Source organism: Caloenas nicobarica, chromosome 18 (assembly GCF_036013445.1).
Source record: "Caloenas nicobarica isolate bCalNic1 chromosome 18, bCalNic1.hap1, whole genome shotgun sequence".
Classification (NCBI taxonomy): Eukaryota; Metazoa; Chordata; class Aves; order Columbiformes; family Columbidae; genus Caloenas; species Caloenas nicobarica.
The window spans coordinates 4,249,878-4,266,099 of NC_088262.1; the positions used below are offsets into that span (position 1 = coordinate 4,249,878).

Consider the following 16,222-nt stretch of genomic DNA (forward strand, 5'->3'; position numbering starts at 1 on the left):
AGCGGGCGTGGCCAAGGCCCGCGCGCCGCCCGCCCTTTTTGTCCCACGCGTGGCGCCGTCGCCATCCGTCCCCCTCCCGCCTCCTCCTCCCCCAAGATGGCGGCGGCCGGCGGCCCCGTGCGGCTGCGGCTGCTGTTCGACCACCCGCCGCCGGGCAGCCCGGGCTGCGCGCTGTGCTGGCTGCTGCTGGAGCCCAGCCAGGTGCGCCTCGTCACCGACCTCCTCAGCCTCATCCGCCACCGCTTCGGCTTCAGCCGGCGGGCCCGTCTCAGCCTCTTCCTGGACGGGGCGCTGCTGCCCCCCACCGAGAGCGCCCGCCTGGTGCGGGACAACGACTCGCTGCGGTACGGCGGGGGCTGCCCGGGGGGGCGAGCGCTCACGGGCACCGTCCCCACAGCCTGAGGAGCCCGGGGTGTCTGAAAGGGGCGGTAAATCCCCGCGGGGGAGGTAAATCCCCTCAGGGGGGAGAGCGCGGCCCCGGCACCTGCCCCCCCCAGCCGCCTTAGAGCGGCCCCGGGGGGGTCGGGCCTCACCCCGGCCTTGGGGAAGCGGCCTCTGAACCGTCCCGGTAGCAGCCGGAGCATCCCCGCTCCCGCTTAACCCAGCTGCTAACATGTAGCCAAAAAGTGTTAATTATGTTGAACGTTGCCTTTTTTTTTTTTTTTTTGACAGAGTAAAACTGGAAGAGGTAGTTGCAGATTATGAAGAGATAGATGATGGCTTCTCTTATACACCAAAAGAAGACAAAAAAAGGCATAGACAAAAGCAGGAAGATTTCTCTAGAAATGAAGAAAGGCATAAAAGGGAAAAGAAAAAGAAAAAACATAATGCCGAGTATTCCTCTAGTAGGGAAGAGACCTCTGTAGATATTCAGGATTCTCTAAAAAGGTACAAGAAAAGAAAAAGAAAGGAAGAAGTTAGTGGAAGAAATAGAGAAGGTAAGGAAGAGAGCTCTACTGACCAATCTAAAAAGCTTAAAAAAGCAGAGACGGAGAAACAGTTGGCAACAAAAAGGAAGGATGAAAAGCAGACAAAGGCTGCTGCAGCAAAGATGGCTTTAGAACGGGTGGATGGGAGCTCTTCTCTAAATTCTGGTAAAAATGACACAAAAAAAATCACAACACAGTCCAGAAAAAAGAGGCTGGGATCTTCAGATTCCTCCAGCACGTCATCTGACAGCGACAGCAACGAATTAAATGTAAAGCAAAATAAATCTCCACATAAACCTGTAGTAGCAACACTTCCCAAAGACAAATCCCAAGCTGCTGCAAATTCTGATGTGAAAACTGTTGTTTCTAATAAAGTGACTGTAAAGTCTAATGCTGAAAAGTCTACTAAGACTGCAATTAGCAAAAGCGCTAAAAAATCCCAGTCCTCTAGTTCAGATTCTGACTCGAGTACAGAGGATGAGAAGGCGGCAACAGCACAAGCCGGTACCGCAAAGGAAAAGTCGTTGCCTAACAATGTGGCAGCTGTAAAAACCGGTACCACCAAGGCTCCCAAGGCAAAGACTTCCTCTTCAGAGTCCGATAGTTCAGATTCAGAAACACTTGTTATTAAAAAACCCACAGCAAATGCTGGACTGAATAATTCCATGGTAAGAAACTGCACTAAACCGTTGCTGAGCAGCGTTCAAGGCCCACTCGCCAGCTCAGGTCGCGGAAGGGGCCGTGGAACCGCACAGGATTCCTTCTGGGGGGGACCCAGGGGTCGTGGGTTCCGTGGGATGATGCGGGGCCAAGGCCGTGGGAGAGGAGCCAACTTCTTCTATAACTACAGCAGCGAAGGCCAGAAACAGAGGCAGTTAAATGAATCTGCAACAAACACTTCTGTTCTTGTCCAGGTGGGTTACGGGGCACCTTTGTATTGCAGCTTTAGCCACACAAAAAACATACAGTAATTTGTAAAAGCAGAAAAAGACTGATAGGGTAAAGGCTGATCTTAGTAAAACTGATATTTACTCTATGTAAATATGATATTTAGCAGCCTGAGGAAGTGTTTATGAAACAATATTTAAGTGATTGTATTATATATGTCAAAACAAGCACTCAGATATGTACCTTACTCTTCTCAGAACTTCTTACAATCCCTTCAGCATAAACAATGTCTTCTATTTTTATTAACACAGTAATTAATCCAGTGGGTTTACTGTTTGTTTTACAGAATCCTGTGGAGGTCCCCAAGAGAGACTATAGCATGTTACCCCTTCTAGCTGCCCCACCACAAGTGGGAGAAAGAATTGCCTTTAAGGTAAAGAACTTGTGAAATACTGAATGTTAGTGGGCTAAAATTTGTTTTGTTTGGGCCACTGTAAGTTTTTCAGGACACGCTACAGACAGCATAGTCCTGACAACCAAAAGCTTACACTGAAGAACTTAATCTTACATTGTTCTGGGACTGTTATCCTACAGGTATAAGAGTTAGGAAGTAGTTGTCATCCTACTTATTTGCTCTTTTTTAAAAATTTTGTTTTAAACTGAAGCACACAAGTCAGTTCGAAAATAACAGAATTTTCTAGTTGCACCTTCACAAAGTCTCTCTCTACCGTGGGCATATTTTCAAGGTTTTTGTTTAAATAAGAATGCCAGAAAGAGGCATGTTACCCCTCTCTTTTCAACATGCAAGGCAAGTCAGCATTACAATTAATGCTATAAAAAGAAAAAAACCCTCTATGTTGTTATTCCTCTACGTAGTGTTTCTACGATATCTTTGCAAATCTTATCATACATATAATTACACTTCACCGCAAAATAAAAAGTAAATGAAAATGAAATCGCTGCAGTTGAGTAGACTGGGGTCCATCTCCCTGATCTCCTCTCACAGCCTGACCTGAACAGAAATCCTTTGAGCAGCGAGTCCTGGAGGAGCAGCTGGGACTGGGATCGGCATCAGGAGCGGGACGCTCAGTTCTCACGCTTTCCTCTTGCTGAAGAAACCACATTGGGGTTTAGGCGGCGTCATCCGAGATCAGGACAAGTTGTAATTTGTTATCTGTATTTCTTTCAACAGCGCTTGGAACTAACTGAAAATTACAGTCCTGAAGTATCAGACTATAAGGTACAGTTTTTACTCTCCTCCCTTAATTCACTCACAAAACTATTGTAAGTGAAGTAGGGCTGAAATATTTTGAGGTTGTGCAGTATTATTCTTCTTATCCAGTTGACTCCGTGGGCTCTTCCTGGTGCAGCAGTAAAAATGAAAACTCTAGAACTCAAAACTTAATTGAAAATTTGAAAGGTGTAGCAGTTATTTTAAAAAAAGAAAAAAAACCCAAGCATTATTAATGATCATTAATATTTTAGAGATGACAAAAAATGCACACCTTCAAGTAGAAAAATGTAGCTGTATTCAAGTCTGCTGCGGTTTGAAGTCAAGCCAAGTTCTTGAAACTGGTGCAAGTAAAATTTTGTAGCTACTTCAAATAACTTGGTTTCTGCATCAGTACTGATTTAAGTTACAATAATGGTGACAATGAATAACTTTGGTTTGTTGATGCCAGTAACTACAGATTGCTGAGCTTTAATACTGTGCAGTTTTTATGCATAGAGGTAGAAAAATTTGACAGACAGATACAGTTCCTCTAACTGAGATCAAGTACCACAGTGGCTGTAAATATGGAATAATTACCTAGTATATCTCATCTGATTCTTTTCTTGTTACTTTATGAAGGAGGGGAAAATAATCAGTTGGAATGCTGATAAAAAAGAGATCGAGCTTGAGATCCTTTCGTCGTCAGCAGGACAGTGTACGTACCCTGGGACACCAAATGCTTGTTGTCATGTGCATCACCCGGAAAACATTCCAAGGCACATTTCACGTTTCAGGAGTATTTCCAATTTCCCCGGGTATCTTCTCAACTACGTGGAATTACAGAGAGAATTTTAGATGATAATGGTGTTCTTTGTGGCGTCAGGGAAGCCAATGTCTTTGGTGGAGGGTGGGACTGAGTCCCTGCAATGACAAAGTGCACGTCAGACACCGAAACTGTGTCTCTGAAAGCACATGTGTAAACTGCAGTTGCCATTTAAGCCAGCATTAATGAGTCATCATCGTATGAGCATTTTTGCAAAATTTAGGCAGCATATTTTTTATTCACTTTTTCATGTATATAGTTATATTAGATAATTACCTTAATTTTGATGTGCAGAATTCAGTTCTACCTCAGGTCTTTTGTTACAATTATGAACCCGAGCACACCCTGGTTTTGACTAGCTGTCTAACTATGGTAAACAGTTAAACCTCTTTGCTCATAGTTAACGGGAATTGTTTTTGTTTGGTTTTAAGTTGCTAAAGAGCCAGGGAAGTTCGATCTGGTTTACCAGTCTGCAGATGGAGCAGAACTGATAGAGTATGCGGTTCCTCAGGACACAAAGGTATGTGGGTGACTTCTTTTGAAGCCCATTACGAGTTTTGCGCAGCTGATACGTGTCCTGCTTTATGACTGTTCATCTCTGTGAGATCCCTTTATCATAACGTATCTGATTAAAATAAAAGCAAGCAAAAATAATTGTTCTAGCAAGAATATGCATGATTATTCAATTAACTAGATTCAAACCCAGTCATCAAACTGTGCAACCTTTTCTTTTGGCTAACAAAACAAACAATGTCGTGTCTAGATAACCTTGGAAGAACCAGTTATTAATTTCATGCACTGTTCTTCTTACCTGCATCATTCCTTACCCAGGACGTCAGGCAGGTTGAGGTTCATTAAGAGGATGGTGAATCACGGGAAGGATCCGTGATGTTTGTCCAGCAGTGCTGTTGTTCAAGTCTAGAAAAACATAATGTAGGAGAAATTGCATCTGCCTGTATATCTGGGACACGCTAAGTATTGTCTCTCTTTTCAGATAACTGAAAGTTGGGATGCACTGATAGAGCCAAGACTGATTGTTGAGCCTCCAGTTAACGGATCCAGCATTGAAAATGGAACAATCTAGGATGTGAATGTAAATAATTGTATGGACTTGTTTTGAGAAATGCTGCCTTCTAGTTCTGAGGGCAGCGGATGCACTGGTGGATATTTTTAGTAAATGGTTTTAAAATTAAACTATGCCAAAAGAAAAAGAAACAATTTTTGTCTTAGGCTATGTTTTTATGTAATACAGGAATACGTTGTTTACTATGGAAGTCTTTAATATAGATCTGGGTTGTTGTTTTCTTAATAGAAGCTTTATGACAGTTTTTATGTCCTACTGCTGCGACCTCCAGAACCGGAATGGTTTGATCAAAAATATAAAATACAACCTTGTCCTGTCGGTAGCTCGGTTTATATGTCTGGATTTGGGTAGAGGTGTGTAACTGCCATACTGAGGTAGCTTGCTGTAAGGATAATTAAAACACCACCTGAAAATCAAATATAAATATTGTTGATGCGCACACCTCTTTTCTCTACAGCTGCAGGGCACGATACAAGTGCCAGGACCTTGTGCTTATTTACAGGGTTCACCTGAACATGTCAAGAAAAGTTTGTGGATTTTAAGCTTCTGTAATTTTGAGAGGCAGATGAATTGTATTGGTGTAACTGTCAAGATATAAAACAAATCCCTGGCAAAATTGTGTCCCACTGTGTCAATCTGTGTAGGCTCTGAACACCTTTTTGTTTGTTTTAAAGCAAACCCTTTCGCCCTTTAAATGTTGAAGTTTCTGTGCTGCCTTTCTTGCCCTCGTAACAGCAGAATTGGTCAGCAGGTGCTGGCAATGCACTTCAGTGACAGCTCTGCTCATTATTTGCTAATTACCAGCAGCACCTTGTACCCATGTAGTACTTGCATCTTGGCAAATCTTACAATATAAGATAATCCCTGTCCTGGGTAGTTGACTCTTAGACCGAAGACATGGGAAAAAAACCCCAACAAACTAGATACAAACACCTGAAAAGTTGTACATCATGGGTTTGCTAATATGTATTCAGACTAGTGCATGATTACATTAAAATACTGTACACCTTTGCATTGTCCCTATTAAAATGTCTTGTTTGTGAAGGAATAATTTTTATATGAGTAAAACTGATTGGTGTATTGTGGTTCTTTTTAGTTGTCATTGTGCCATTGATGTTAGAATTTGTTTTTCAGAGAAATGAACAGTTAGATTCATGTGTGAATATTCTTGCAAACTGGACAAAAAGAAAACTCCAGGCACTCTAGCACAGTCATGCCGAAACATCTGGAATTAATTGCAGTATTTTTTTCTGAAAGAAATAATTAATTTTGAATTCTTACAAAATTGCAAAAGCTAAATGCAAGTATTTCACAGCATTTTAGAGCAGGATTCACCTCTTGTTCCATTGCCTACAGGGCATTTGGGGTGCAAATTAGATGGTTACAGAGTCCCTGTGACGAACAGGTGTTGGTTGAAAACAAACACACCCCAGAGAGCGGATGTTTTGAAGAGAAAGTCTTGAGTTTCGTTTATCCATTGTCATCAAGTTGGGGTGAAAACACTCTGAATGCACAATTCAAATCAAATCGAGTACATCCAGCCTGACGGGGCTGCCCGCCCGCCCTGTCACACCCGCACACGCCACACGGGCTCATACCTGGGAGCCGCTAAATGGGCGCGGAACGCGGGACGCGCGCAGGTGAGCCCGGCGGAGCCGCCGGTGCGCTGAACACACCCCCGGGGCGGCCCCGGCGCTGCGGCCCCTCCCGGCGGGGCGGGCACCGGCCGCGTTGATTCCCGGAAAGCCCCGCTCCCAGTTTCGTTTCTGGTCTCCGGGCACAGCGGCCGCCGGGGTCATGGCAGCGCTGGTGCGGGAGCCGTCCGAGCCGGGGCTGGCGGGGCTGGAGGAGGAACTGACGTGCTCCATCTGCCTCTGCCTGTTCAGCAGCCCCGTGACCGTGCCCTGCGGGCACAACTTCTGCGCCTCCTGCCTGGAGCTCACCTGGGCCGGGCTGTCGGGGAGCTTCAGCTGCCCGCAGTGCCGGGCCACCTTCGCGGGCCGCCCGCAGCTGCAGAAGAACACGGTGCTGTGCCGGGTGGTGGAGCAGCTCCAGGGCTGCGCCGGGGCCGGGGCTGAAGCCGAGGCCGAAGCTGAGGAGCAGGCGGTGGGATGCGAGGGGGACGCGTCCCTTGTCTTGTGCGACAGCTGCCAGCAGGCCCCGGCCGTGCAGACCTGCCTGACCTGCACCGCGTCCTTCTGCCCCGAGCACCTGCGGCCGCACCGGGACAGCCCGGCCTTCCGCGACCACCAGCTCTGCCCGCCCCTGCGCGACCTGCAGCAGCGCAAGTGTCCGCGGCACAACAAGCTCTTCGAGTTCTTCTGCAGCCAGCATGGCAGCTGCATCTGCTCCCTCTGCCTGCTGGGGCACAAGCTGTGTCACACCAGCCCCCTGCAGATGGCCAAAGCCAACGCCGAGGTGAGTGGCCAAGGCAGGCAGGGGTGGCCAGTCCTCTCCGGGGCTGGGGCGCCCTCCGAGGGGCACCCCGGAGCCTTCCTTGGCTCCCTTGGGCTTGGTGGGTCCCTGGGTGCTGGAGTCGTGGGTTTTGCGGTGTCAGATGGTGGCTGAACCGAGGCCTAGACAGTTAATCTCACGCCTGGCCTTGGCAAACTGTTATCCGCTCTCCAAAACATGCTCCAACATGTGTTCAGAGTCATTTCTTGGGTTTTCTTCCTTTCTTTAAGACATTGCTGGGAAGGTGCTGTCATGGCGTTGATTGCCGGCTCCCGTTTTGGGCCGGGCTGAGCGGTGCGGTGCCACCCGCAGCTCCACGTCTCTGCGCTCACTGCGTAGTGCTGGCTGCACGGCCCTTCTGCACGCTGACCGGGGCTGCAGACAATATCGCTCTGCGGATGCGCTTAAGAAGCAAAAAGTTATACAACAGCCAGGGGAGATTTCTAGCACATAAACAAAAGCCAGGAGCAGGTTCTCCATGGAGTGGACGGAAATCTGGCCTTTGTGTCTTAAAAGTGCAGCTGAAAATCGGAGGGTAGGTGTGTAAAGCACACTTGAAAAGTCTAAGAGGCCAAATTCCCATCTGTTGAACGGGTGTTTATACTGTTTGCCCTCAGGATCCCTCCCTGATTTAGTTTAGCAGCGTCTTGAACGAAAGAAAAAGGTAATTCACATCTGAGCAATAAAATTCTCGGTTACACTGAGAGGAGTGAACAGTAGCATTAACCTAGTGTCCAAAGTCCAACCTGAGAGCTAATGAAGAGTTTACTCTTAGCACTGGGAACTTCTCTGCTGATGAAAGCACGGAGTCCTTAATCGAAGGCGTGATTCAGCAGCATGTCCAGCTCTTGGGAGAGGTGGAGCTGCCGAGAGGGCACTGGCTCCACCAGCCACGCATGTGCAGAACAAAACTTTTACATCCTGGAAGGTTTAAGGAGCAGTAGGTTTAAAATCCATAGTACTAAATGCTTACAGGAGTTATTTAAAACTTTCCTACTCCAGTAAGCATGACCCGAATGAGAGCAGACACAGCAACTGCTTCCCTGAAATGCTTTCTGATCTTTTTCTGCTGCAGTCAGTGCTGAAGAAGAGACTGGTGGAGCTGCACAATCAGAGTGAGAAAACTGCTCGAGCGATGAACGTTGTGAAAACAAAGCAAAACCAAGTTGCTGTAAGTGGGTAACTGCTAAAAATGCTGTCAGGTTGCTTGGCATATGCTAACCGGCCTGATTTCTTGGGAGTAAATGAGTTTTCTTTCCAAACTACATAGAAATACAAAGCTTTTCTATTACCTCTTTCAAGTAATTGAAGCCGATGTGTTCCCCAAAGGCTCGGGGTTTTGTTGTTGGTAGCAGTAGGCAGTACTTTGTCCACAAGCTGTTCTTTTGAAACCGGTGTCTGTCTGTTCTTGTCTGCTCCAGGAGGCGGCTTCCAGAAAGATTGATTTGATCAGAATTGAGTTTTCGGAAATTAAAGCTCTAATAGAAGAAAGAGAAACTCAGACCTTAAAAGTAATCACAGATGAAGAAAAAAGAGTTAGCAACAAGTTTGATTATATTTATGGTGTTCTGACAAGTAAGAAGAATGAAATTCAGTCTCTCAGAGATCAGATTGAGAGGGCACTGACTGAAGGTGATGACATTCTGTTTTTGAAGGTAATATATGCTTTAGATGCAATTTTGCCATGGGTCATGTCTGACTGCAGCCTTTGCTCCTTTGAATGTGAGATGAATGCACAAGCCCCACCCCATTTAAAGAAACCTGGTTGTGTTTTTTGCCCGCTACACAAGGCGGGCTGCATGAGACCTCCTATTTCTCGTTTCAGAGAGCAGCATCACTGCAACGAACATCGACAAAAGATGCTTATGTTCCTGCAATTGAAATGGACCAAAACTTGATACATTCCACTTACCAGTCTGCCATTAACCTTAAAGACGTGGTGAAACTTTCAGTGGTCCAATGCAGGGAGGCGAGAGCAGAAGGTACCGTACCACTGGGAGAACTGGCATTTTCTGCCTTGGCTTTGAGTTCAAATAAGGCATCTTCCCCCTCCAATCCAAATATGAAAAAAAGAAATAGTACAGCAAGTAAAATTGGTTAATTTAAATTGTCTTCTGACTCCTGTGGTCCTCCATTTCCAAACAAAAATGCTACAGTCTGGGCTAAACTAGGCTAAAAAGTGAGCCTGTGTCTCATTACTTTTATCTATGCTTGGGTAAGCTGACGAGTATTGTGATACCACACCCTTCTGGCACAGCTTGGCCTTTGTTCCTTACAGTAATTAATGTTTTATTATGTAGGAGGGTTGGTTACAGTTAGGATGTGGATTGAGGGGAGACAAATGCTTTTGAGTGACAGGACTGTCATTACCCAACTATAAAGGTGCTGATTGTGTAAGTGTTGTAGAGCAAAGCTCTGCTTACCGGATTAAGTGAAATATCTTCTGGACTAGGGCATGGGTATCTTCTATACAGTTTCCATCTCTGCTGCGTATCACTTCAATTCTATTCATATGACTGAAAAATAAGATTTAAAAATGTCCTTGCTCATGCATTACTCTTCCTGGCAATACAAACCATAACGTAAAATATCACCATTGCAGTAAAACTAATACCTGAGAAAACTAGGCCCCGTCCAGCGCCTTCTCCGAACAGAGCAACTGTTCAGAAAAAGCCTCCGGCACTGCGTGAGTACCAAAGAACACCATCCTCTTCTCACCATGGTTTTGCCAATAAATAAGAATTCAAGCAGTCACCCAAGAGGTGTTTGTTCTAGCAGCGATTACCTGTAGCGAGCACTTTGGCATAGGAAAGGGGGGTTGTTTTGGGCTGTTTGGTGCTGGACGCCTTGTGAGCTGTAAAGCTGCCCATGTGCGGGGGGCACCGGCCTGGGTGCGCGGCCGGAGCCGGGTCAGCGCGGCTGTGGAGCAAAGCAGAGCCGCCTCAGCCGCTGCTCCTTGCTGGTTTTTTCCACTTGTATTAAACATCTGTTTGTTTGATGGATTTTTATGTAGTGAATCCTGCTTACGAGCTGTTCATATTCTGTTTCTTCTCTCCCCTGCCTCGCAAGAGCATACCCACAAAGAGAAAACCCTTCACCAGACTCAAGCCACTTCACAGACAGAGGCAGATACCAGTGAGTGGTGATTAATTGTGACCTTAGTCAAACATTTTACTGGCCAGGTCTTGCCTACAGTCTAAGTCCAGTTGAACTCACAGTTCACTTTTTTTTTTTCCAGAGAAGAAAAAGAAACCTGATAAAGTGGGTGAGTCCAAACTTTCAGCATACTCATTCTAATTTTCATTGACTGCTCTTAAAATGATAAGTAGATGGTCACTAGTGTTGGTGTAAAGCAGAAGTTCAACTCTTGCTCAGAGGAGGCTCTCACGGGTCACTGTGCGAGCAACCAAGCACTGGAAGAGGTTGCCCAGAGACACCAGGGGGTTTTCAAAACTTGATAAGACTGTGAGCAACCTGAGCTAATATTGAAGTTAACCCTGCTTGAAGCAGGAGGCTAAAGCAGAGAACCTCAAGAGGTCCCCTCCAGCCCAAGGGTGTCCGTGATGGTGTGTTAAACGCGCTGGGTTACTTCCCAACTGGCCAAACTCTCTTTTCTTCTGTTGACACAGCACCAATCCTGGCAACACCAATCCCGGCAACGCCATCTGCCGTTGCAGCTAAAGAGCTTCTTGACAGCTTTCTGAAGAAATCCAGAGAGGAGCTTTTGCAGTGTAAGACACCCAACATTACTTAAAGACGAACTTCCTGCACTTGTTGCACTGGTGTTCTGTGCCCTCTGTAGTTATCTGGCAAAACTGCTTTTGAGGGGGTTTAGTTAGTTTAGTAGGTTGTCAACTAGTTGGTACAAATGAAGGAAATTTTTGGAGGAAAAGGGGGCAGGAGGTTTCTAAGTGGCTCTTTTGCCAGAAGAATCAGATTTAATTTGGTATTCATGTATCTTTATGAAGGTAAGTGAAGTTTTCTCAGTAACAGCTTTGCTTTCCCCCTTATTAGGCTAGCCTAGAAATACGATGTAACATGCTGGATTTTTCTTTGAAATGAATTGCGGGCTTTTCAGTGAGCCCATGATGGCTTGCTTAAGATACCATACAACATGGTAGAGCTTTCGCTGCCAGATCAGCAATCCCTTTCTTGTGCCAGCATCTGTTTGGGTGCCAAAAGAATCTGGTGGGGATGCAGAGGAAGGAAACTTGCCCACCTCTTGTCCGCTGTGTGACACAGAGCTGCAGTTGAACCCAGCAGCTCTTACTGTGGCCCTAAGAGCTGCCCGTCCTGCGGAGGAGAGGGGAGCAGGGAGATCAACACGGATAGGAACCGAGCGCCTAGGCAGGACCGTGTAAATAAAAATGCTTTGCTCCGCAGTACCTTCAAACGCTTCATGTCATTGCAGATGCTGCTAACATCACGCTGGATTACAACACAGCTAATAACAAAGTGGTGCTGTCTGAGAGATACACCAAGATGTCTGTCTCAGACACCTCCCTGAATTACAACCACCACCCTCAGCGCTTCACCGACTATTCCCAAGTGCTGGGGTTCCAGTGCTTCAGGAGAGGCATCCACTACTGGGAGGTGGAACTGCAACAGAACAGCTTCTGTGGCATCGGCATCTGCTACGGCAGCATGGACCGGCAGGGGCCCGAGAGCCGGCTGGGCAGGAACAGCCGTTCCTGGTGTATCGAGTGGCTTAACGCCAAAATATCATCCTGGCACAACGATGTTGAGAAGTGCTTACCCAATACAAAGGCTACTAAGATTGGTGTGCTGCTCCACTGCGAGGGAGGCTTTGTGATTTTCATGGCTGTCGGGGAGAAGCATAACTTGATCTATAAATTCAAAACCCAGTTTACTGAAGCCTTGTACCCCGCCTTCTGGGTGTTTTCCAGTGGCGCTGTCCTCTCTCTCTGCGAAATGAAATAGTAAGGCCTAGTTTGCCTAGGTAATCCCATGCAAATAATCGGTCCTGCAGCAAATCTTTGTATGTCTTAGTCTAAGAAGTCTATGAGACAAAAATTATTAGCTCTTTAAAGCAGTTTGCAATATCTGCTCATTATTTGATCTGAATTTCTAAAGCCTTTAGATAGTGATTTAGCAAAATGTTGACAATAGTAAAAACTATGATGAAAGGTTTTGCAAAGCTCTTGATGGTCATTCTAAAAGCAAAGTTATGATACAATCGTTAAACATCTTCAGTAGCTGCTGTGGCTTCTGTGGTTTGCTGTAAAGGATCCCCAGGATTAATTTTTCAGGTCCAAATGTGTTTCACAGGTAGTGATGATCCCTTTGAGAAAGAAACAGGAAAGAATTCCTTGACAAGTTCAGGTTCCAGGCTTTGAGGTAGGTCTCAGTGTTGCTTTTTTCTCTGCACACAGACTGTTGTCTGTAGTCAGGATTTGCAATACGCATGTTCTCAGTGTATAACTCCATGAGATGCTACAGAATGAACTATTAAAATCATGAGTTCAGGTCTCATGGAGCTGAACTTATAAAAGCCAATCTGGCAGATCTCATCAGAATGGAAATTCAGAGACTGTTAGAGTTGATGGATAAGAAATGGTGTCTGAATCACCAGGAAATAAATGGCATTGACTTGGAGGCTGGGAATATGGCAGAGAATCTTCAGGAAGACGTCCTGCAGAGCAGTACTGTGCACTCTGGGATAGAGTTTGTGGGATGAAGCATTGGCTCATGTTCTGACCCAGAGTAATTAATGCTTCACATCTTCACGCTGAAGGCTCTTCAATGGTGTTTTTGTGTGTGTGCTGAGGAGTTCAGGGAGTGCATTTCTGGCTTGTATAGGAAGCATAAATGTGCTGTTCACTTGAAGCAGGGTCTCCTGTCATTAAGCTTTTCCTCTTCGTGAGGCGGGATATTCTCTGCTGGCGTATCTTCACTTGTCTGGGTGGTAGAAACTGGATTTCTAAGTGTTATTGGGACTCTGATTTGAGGAGTCTCAATACAATGCACACAGTACCTAGAAAATGCTGGTTCCTCTCTGCATGAAGCCTGTGGACAGACAGGTGAGTCTTTTGAAACATGCAGGGAATTAGCACAAAGGAGAATATACATCCATTCCCACTGGGATGGCTTTTAATTCTCGTGGTGTTCTTTGCTGTGGTTTGAGGTATGTCTTCAGAAGTCCTTGCCATGTACAGAGGACTCTGTACTTCTGCATTTCTTACTTGCAATTATAAACCAAGCAGCAGGCAATCAAGGTATTTGGATCCCCTACTTTTTGGGCCTGTATCTTGTTGATGCCTCTGGACTCACCATGCCAACTCTTATTTCTTGTAGTAGCTCACAAAGAACAGAGAAGCTCACACCAGAGACTTCCTGGACTTTGGTTTGTAGAACTCCCTGTTATGGGACTTTCTGAAATAAAACAAAAAGCTAGTGCTGGCAGTTTGGAAGGGAATTGTTAGAAGGCTCAAAAGAACCTCTCTGACTACATTTCACATTAGCCAAAGTGCTTTAAGAGGGAGAGTTGTAGGAATTTGGGCTTGGTGTCTCTATTTTTACTTGGTTTGCAAACTCAGTACTTTGTCAAGGATAGCAGAAGTCTGGTAAGTCGCTTCCATTTCTTTGGTTGGAAAAGGATATGGAATCGATGGTGGACCGTGGCTGTCTTCGGAGTGGTTGTACTGTCTCACAGCCTTAGCTTTCCAAAGCACAGTCAGCACCGAAACCACCAAACTAAGCAGAACACTTCAAAAGGTGCAGAAGGCCGATGTGTCCTGCTAGGAGCCAAGGAGTGCAAGACTTTTTTCCTGCATTTCGAGTTTTTCAGCAGTGAGGGACACGAGCGGTTTCCTCTGAGAAATCCTGTCCCTCGCTTGTCTGTGCCACAAGCTGCAGATCATGCAGCAGGGCGCTGGAGGAGCAGCGTCCCCCTGTTCTGGGGAAAAACCTGCTCTGGTGGTTTGTGCCATGGAGAAAAGTCCATGTTTTCCATTGCTTGCTTCTTGACTTCAACGGGGTTCATAGTAACCTCTGAGTCTATGAGCAAAGTAAGGAAGAGCTTTTATTCCACCGCGTTGGACAAGGTTGGATTCTTTAAATGTGACACTGCAACAGCTGGATTACCACAGGCAGTGAAACAAGCCTGCTGCTGGATTCCTGATTCTCTTGTTTGTTTCTTTTGTGCTATGAATGACTAGAAATGACAGAATGAGTTTGTTAATTTGGAATGAAATGAGAAAAGCATAACTGAGCTGCCACATTTCTGGAAACTTATTTTGGTTAGCTTCAGATATCCTGGATAGATCAAAACATTGGTGTGATATAACACTAGAAAAAAATATTAGTTACAGCACTCTTACAACTGAAGTGTTTTTACTCAGCCAGTAACTATCAAAGCTGTAATGGTTTAAAACAAAATGTAAGTACAAGCATATTTTTTAATTATACTTCTCTTTTTAGTACTATAAAGAACCCAACTTATCCAGTCTAGAAAAAAAACTGATAAAGCCCTGAGCATGGCGAATGATTTGCACATTAATGTACAAGTGACAGTAAATGGAGAAACACTCACTCTAAGCAAACTAATCTGCTTAGTCTTTTTTCAATGAAACAAACACATCAGTAAAAATACTTGTTAGAAACGCTTATGTAATCATAAACTTGTTGATTATACTGATATATCAGTACGTATACTGTATGTTACCATATACAGATGTGCCAGCCAGACATCCTTGTCAGAGCAATAGACAGATGTTGCACCATCTGTTTTATGACTGTGCCTGCAACTATTTTAGAAGCTGACTGTTCTTGATCTTTTCAGCTGCAAAGTGAATGAATTGTGATATTTTGAACTCAATAAATATTCATGGTAAACGTTAACTCTAAATGTTGTGGTGGGTTTGGGGTTTTGTTTGTTTGTGGGTTTTTTTTTTTTTCTGTGTTCAAAGTTGAAGCAAATAAAAGTGCTGTAGTGCACGAATAACAGGTATTTTACTGCATAACTCACAGAGTTCTATGAGAACTGGGGGAGAGCCCCCTTCAAGCTCAGTGTTCCCTGGATACGTACGTGTGTGTGGATAAATATTATTAGGTGCAGGACTAAATTAGCGTAAGGAGAAAAATAAATGAAGTTTCAAGTCATTTAAATGGCTAATCCCATTTTTCAAAAGATCACTCTGATTTCCAGGAACCATCTCAAGTTCTTGGGTTCCTGATGAATTGAAATCTCTTCTGAACATGGGATGTCAAAAAACAGAAACAGAGTTTCGGTTCCGACTTGCACTTTTCTAAGATCCCGTGTTCGTCCCCAGACGTACCTGCAGTGACTTCTTACACAGCTTTAGGCTAAAGTCTGGCTCAATTTGGTGCTGTGCATGGTTCTCTCCAACAGTTCTGAAAAAATTTAAAATGCTTTAAACCTAGATCTTGTATTAACCTTAATGCCAGTGATCCTCAAAGCTCTGTGAAACTCTTACCCATCTAAGAAAACACCTGCTGAATATCTATGCTCTGACCACATCTTGAATGGAGAACAACACGCGATCTTTAAAAGGTTTGATTGTGGCATAATATAGGAGCTAAGAAGCCAGAGCCCATTCTCTCTTGTACAAACGAGATGGGGGAACCGACACTATGATTAAGTGGCCCCATAGGAGGATTTTTTCATTTCCAGAAGCTGCAACAAACCCATCTGCTGCCATCAGGAAGCACCGAGCCACTTGATCTCTGGACATCTCCCAGCAGCATTTCCCTTTTCTGCCGAAAGCCCCGTGTGTATTTTTCCTGACCTGTGCTCAGCAGCTCTCCACCCTCCAGTTTATATTAACACCACACAACACCAAAGCATCTCC

At 45.1% G+C, this 16,222-nt stretch overlaps 2 protein-coding genes across 2 annotated transcripts; both read left to right on the forward strand.

The window, feature by feature from the left end:
* The first annotated feature begins 91 nt into the window (after positions 1 to 91).
* Positions 92 to 5,976, forward strand: COIL (coilin). Its single transcript, XM_065647583.1, has 7 exons — positions 92 to 344; positions 673 to 1,843; positions 2,164 to 2,250; positions 3,010 to 3,057; positions 3,670 to 3,745; positions 4,285 to 4,373; positions 4,848 to 5,976. Exons 1-7 carry the CDS (start codon positions 97 to 99, stop codon positions 4,935 to 4,937), a joined length of 1,809 nt encoding a protein of 602 aa, XP_065503655.1. The 5' UTR covers positions 92 to 96; the 3' UTR covers positions 4,938 to 5,976.
* A 747-nt stretch (positions 5,977 to 6,723) lies between these two features.
* LOC135995945 (E3 ubiquitin/ISG15 ligase TRIM25-like) lies at positions 6,724 to 15,234 on the forward strand. The gene is made up of 9 exons (XM_065647582.1): positions 6,724 to 7,355; positions 8,467 to 8,562; positions 8,813 to 9,046; positions 9,217 to 9,373; positions 9,994 to 10,077; positions 10,461 to 10,526; positions 10,630 to 10,656; positions 11,021 to 11,122; positions 11,803 to 15,234. The coding sequence occupies exons 1-9, from the start codon at positions 6,735 to 6,737 to the stop codon at positions 12,330 to 12,332; spliced, it is 1,917 nt and encodes a 638-aa protein (XP_065503654.1). The 5' UTR covers positions 6,724 to 6,734; the 3' UTR covers positions 12,333 to 15,234.
* Positions 15,235 to 16,222: the final 988 nt, after the last annotated feature.

Bases quoted from the DNA above. Each gene is read 5' to 3' on its own strand.
- COIL (XM_065647583.1), top strand. From the start codon at position 97: ATGGCGGCGGCCGGCGGCCCCGTGCGGCTGCGGCTGCTGTTCGACCAC. The intron at 2,251-3,009 runs GTAAAGAACTTG...TTCTTTCAACAG, and splicing joins GAGAAAGAATTGCCTTTAAG to CGCTTGGAACTAACTGAAAA. The intron at 3,058-3,669 runs GTACAGTTTTTA...TACTTTATGAAG, and splicing joins CTGAAGTATCAGACTATAAG to GAGGGGAAAATAATCAGTTG.
- LOC135995945 (XM_065647582.1), top strand. From the start codon at position 6,735: ATGGCAGCGCTGGTGCGGGAGCCGTCCGAGCCGGGGCTGGCGGGGCTG. The intron at 8,563-8,812 runs GTAAGTGGGTAA...TGTCTGCTCCAG, and splicing joins CAAAGCAAAACCAAGTTGCT to GAGGCGGCTTCCAGAAAGAT. The intron at 11,123-11,802 runs GTAAGACACCCA...ATGTCATTGCAG, and splicing joins CAGAGAGGAGCTTTTGCAGT to ATGCTGCTAACATCACGCTG.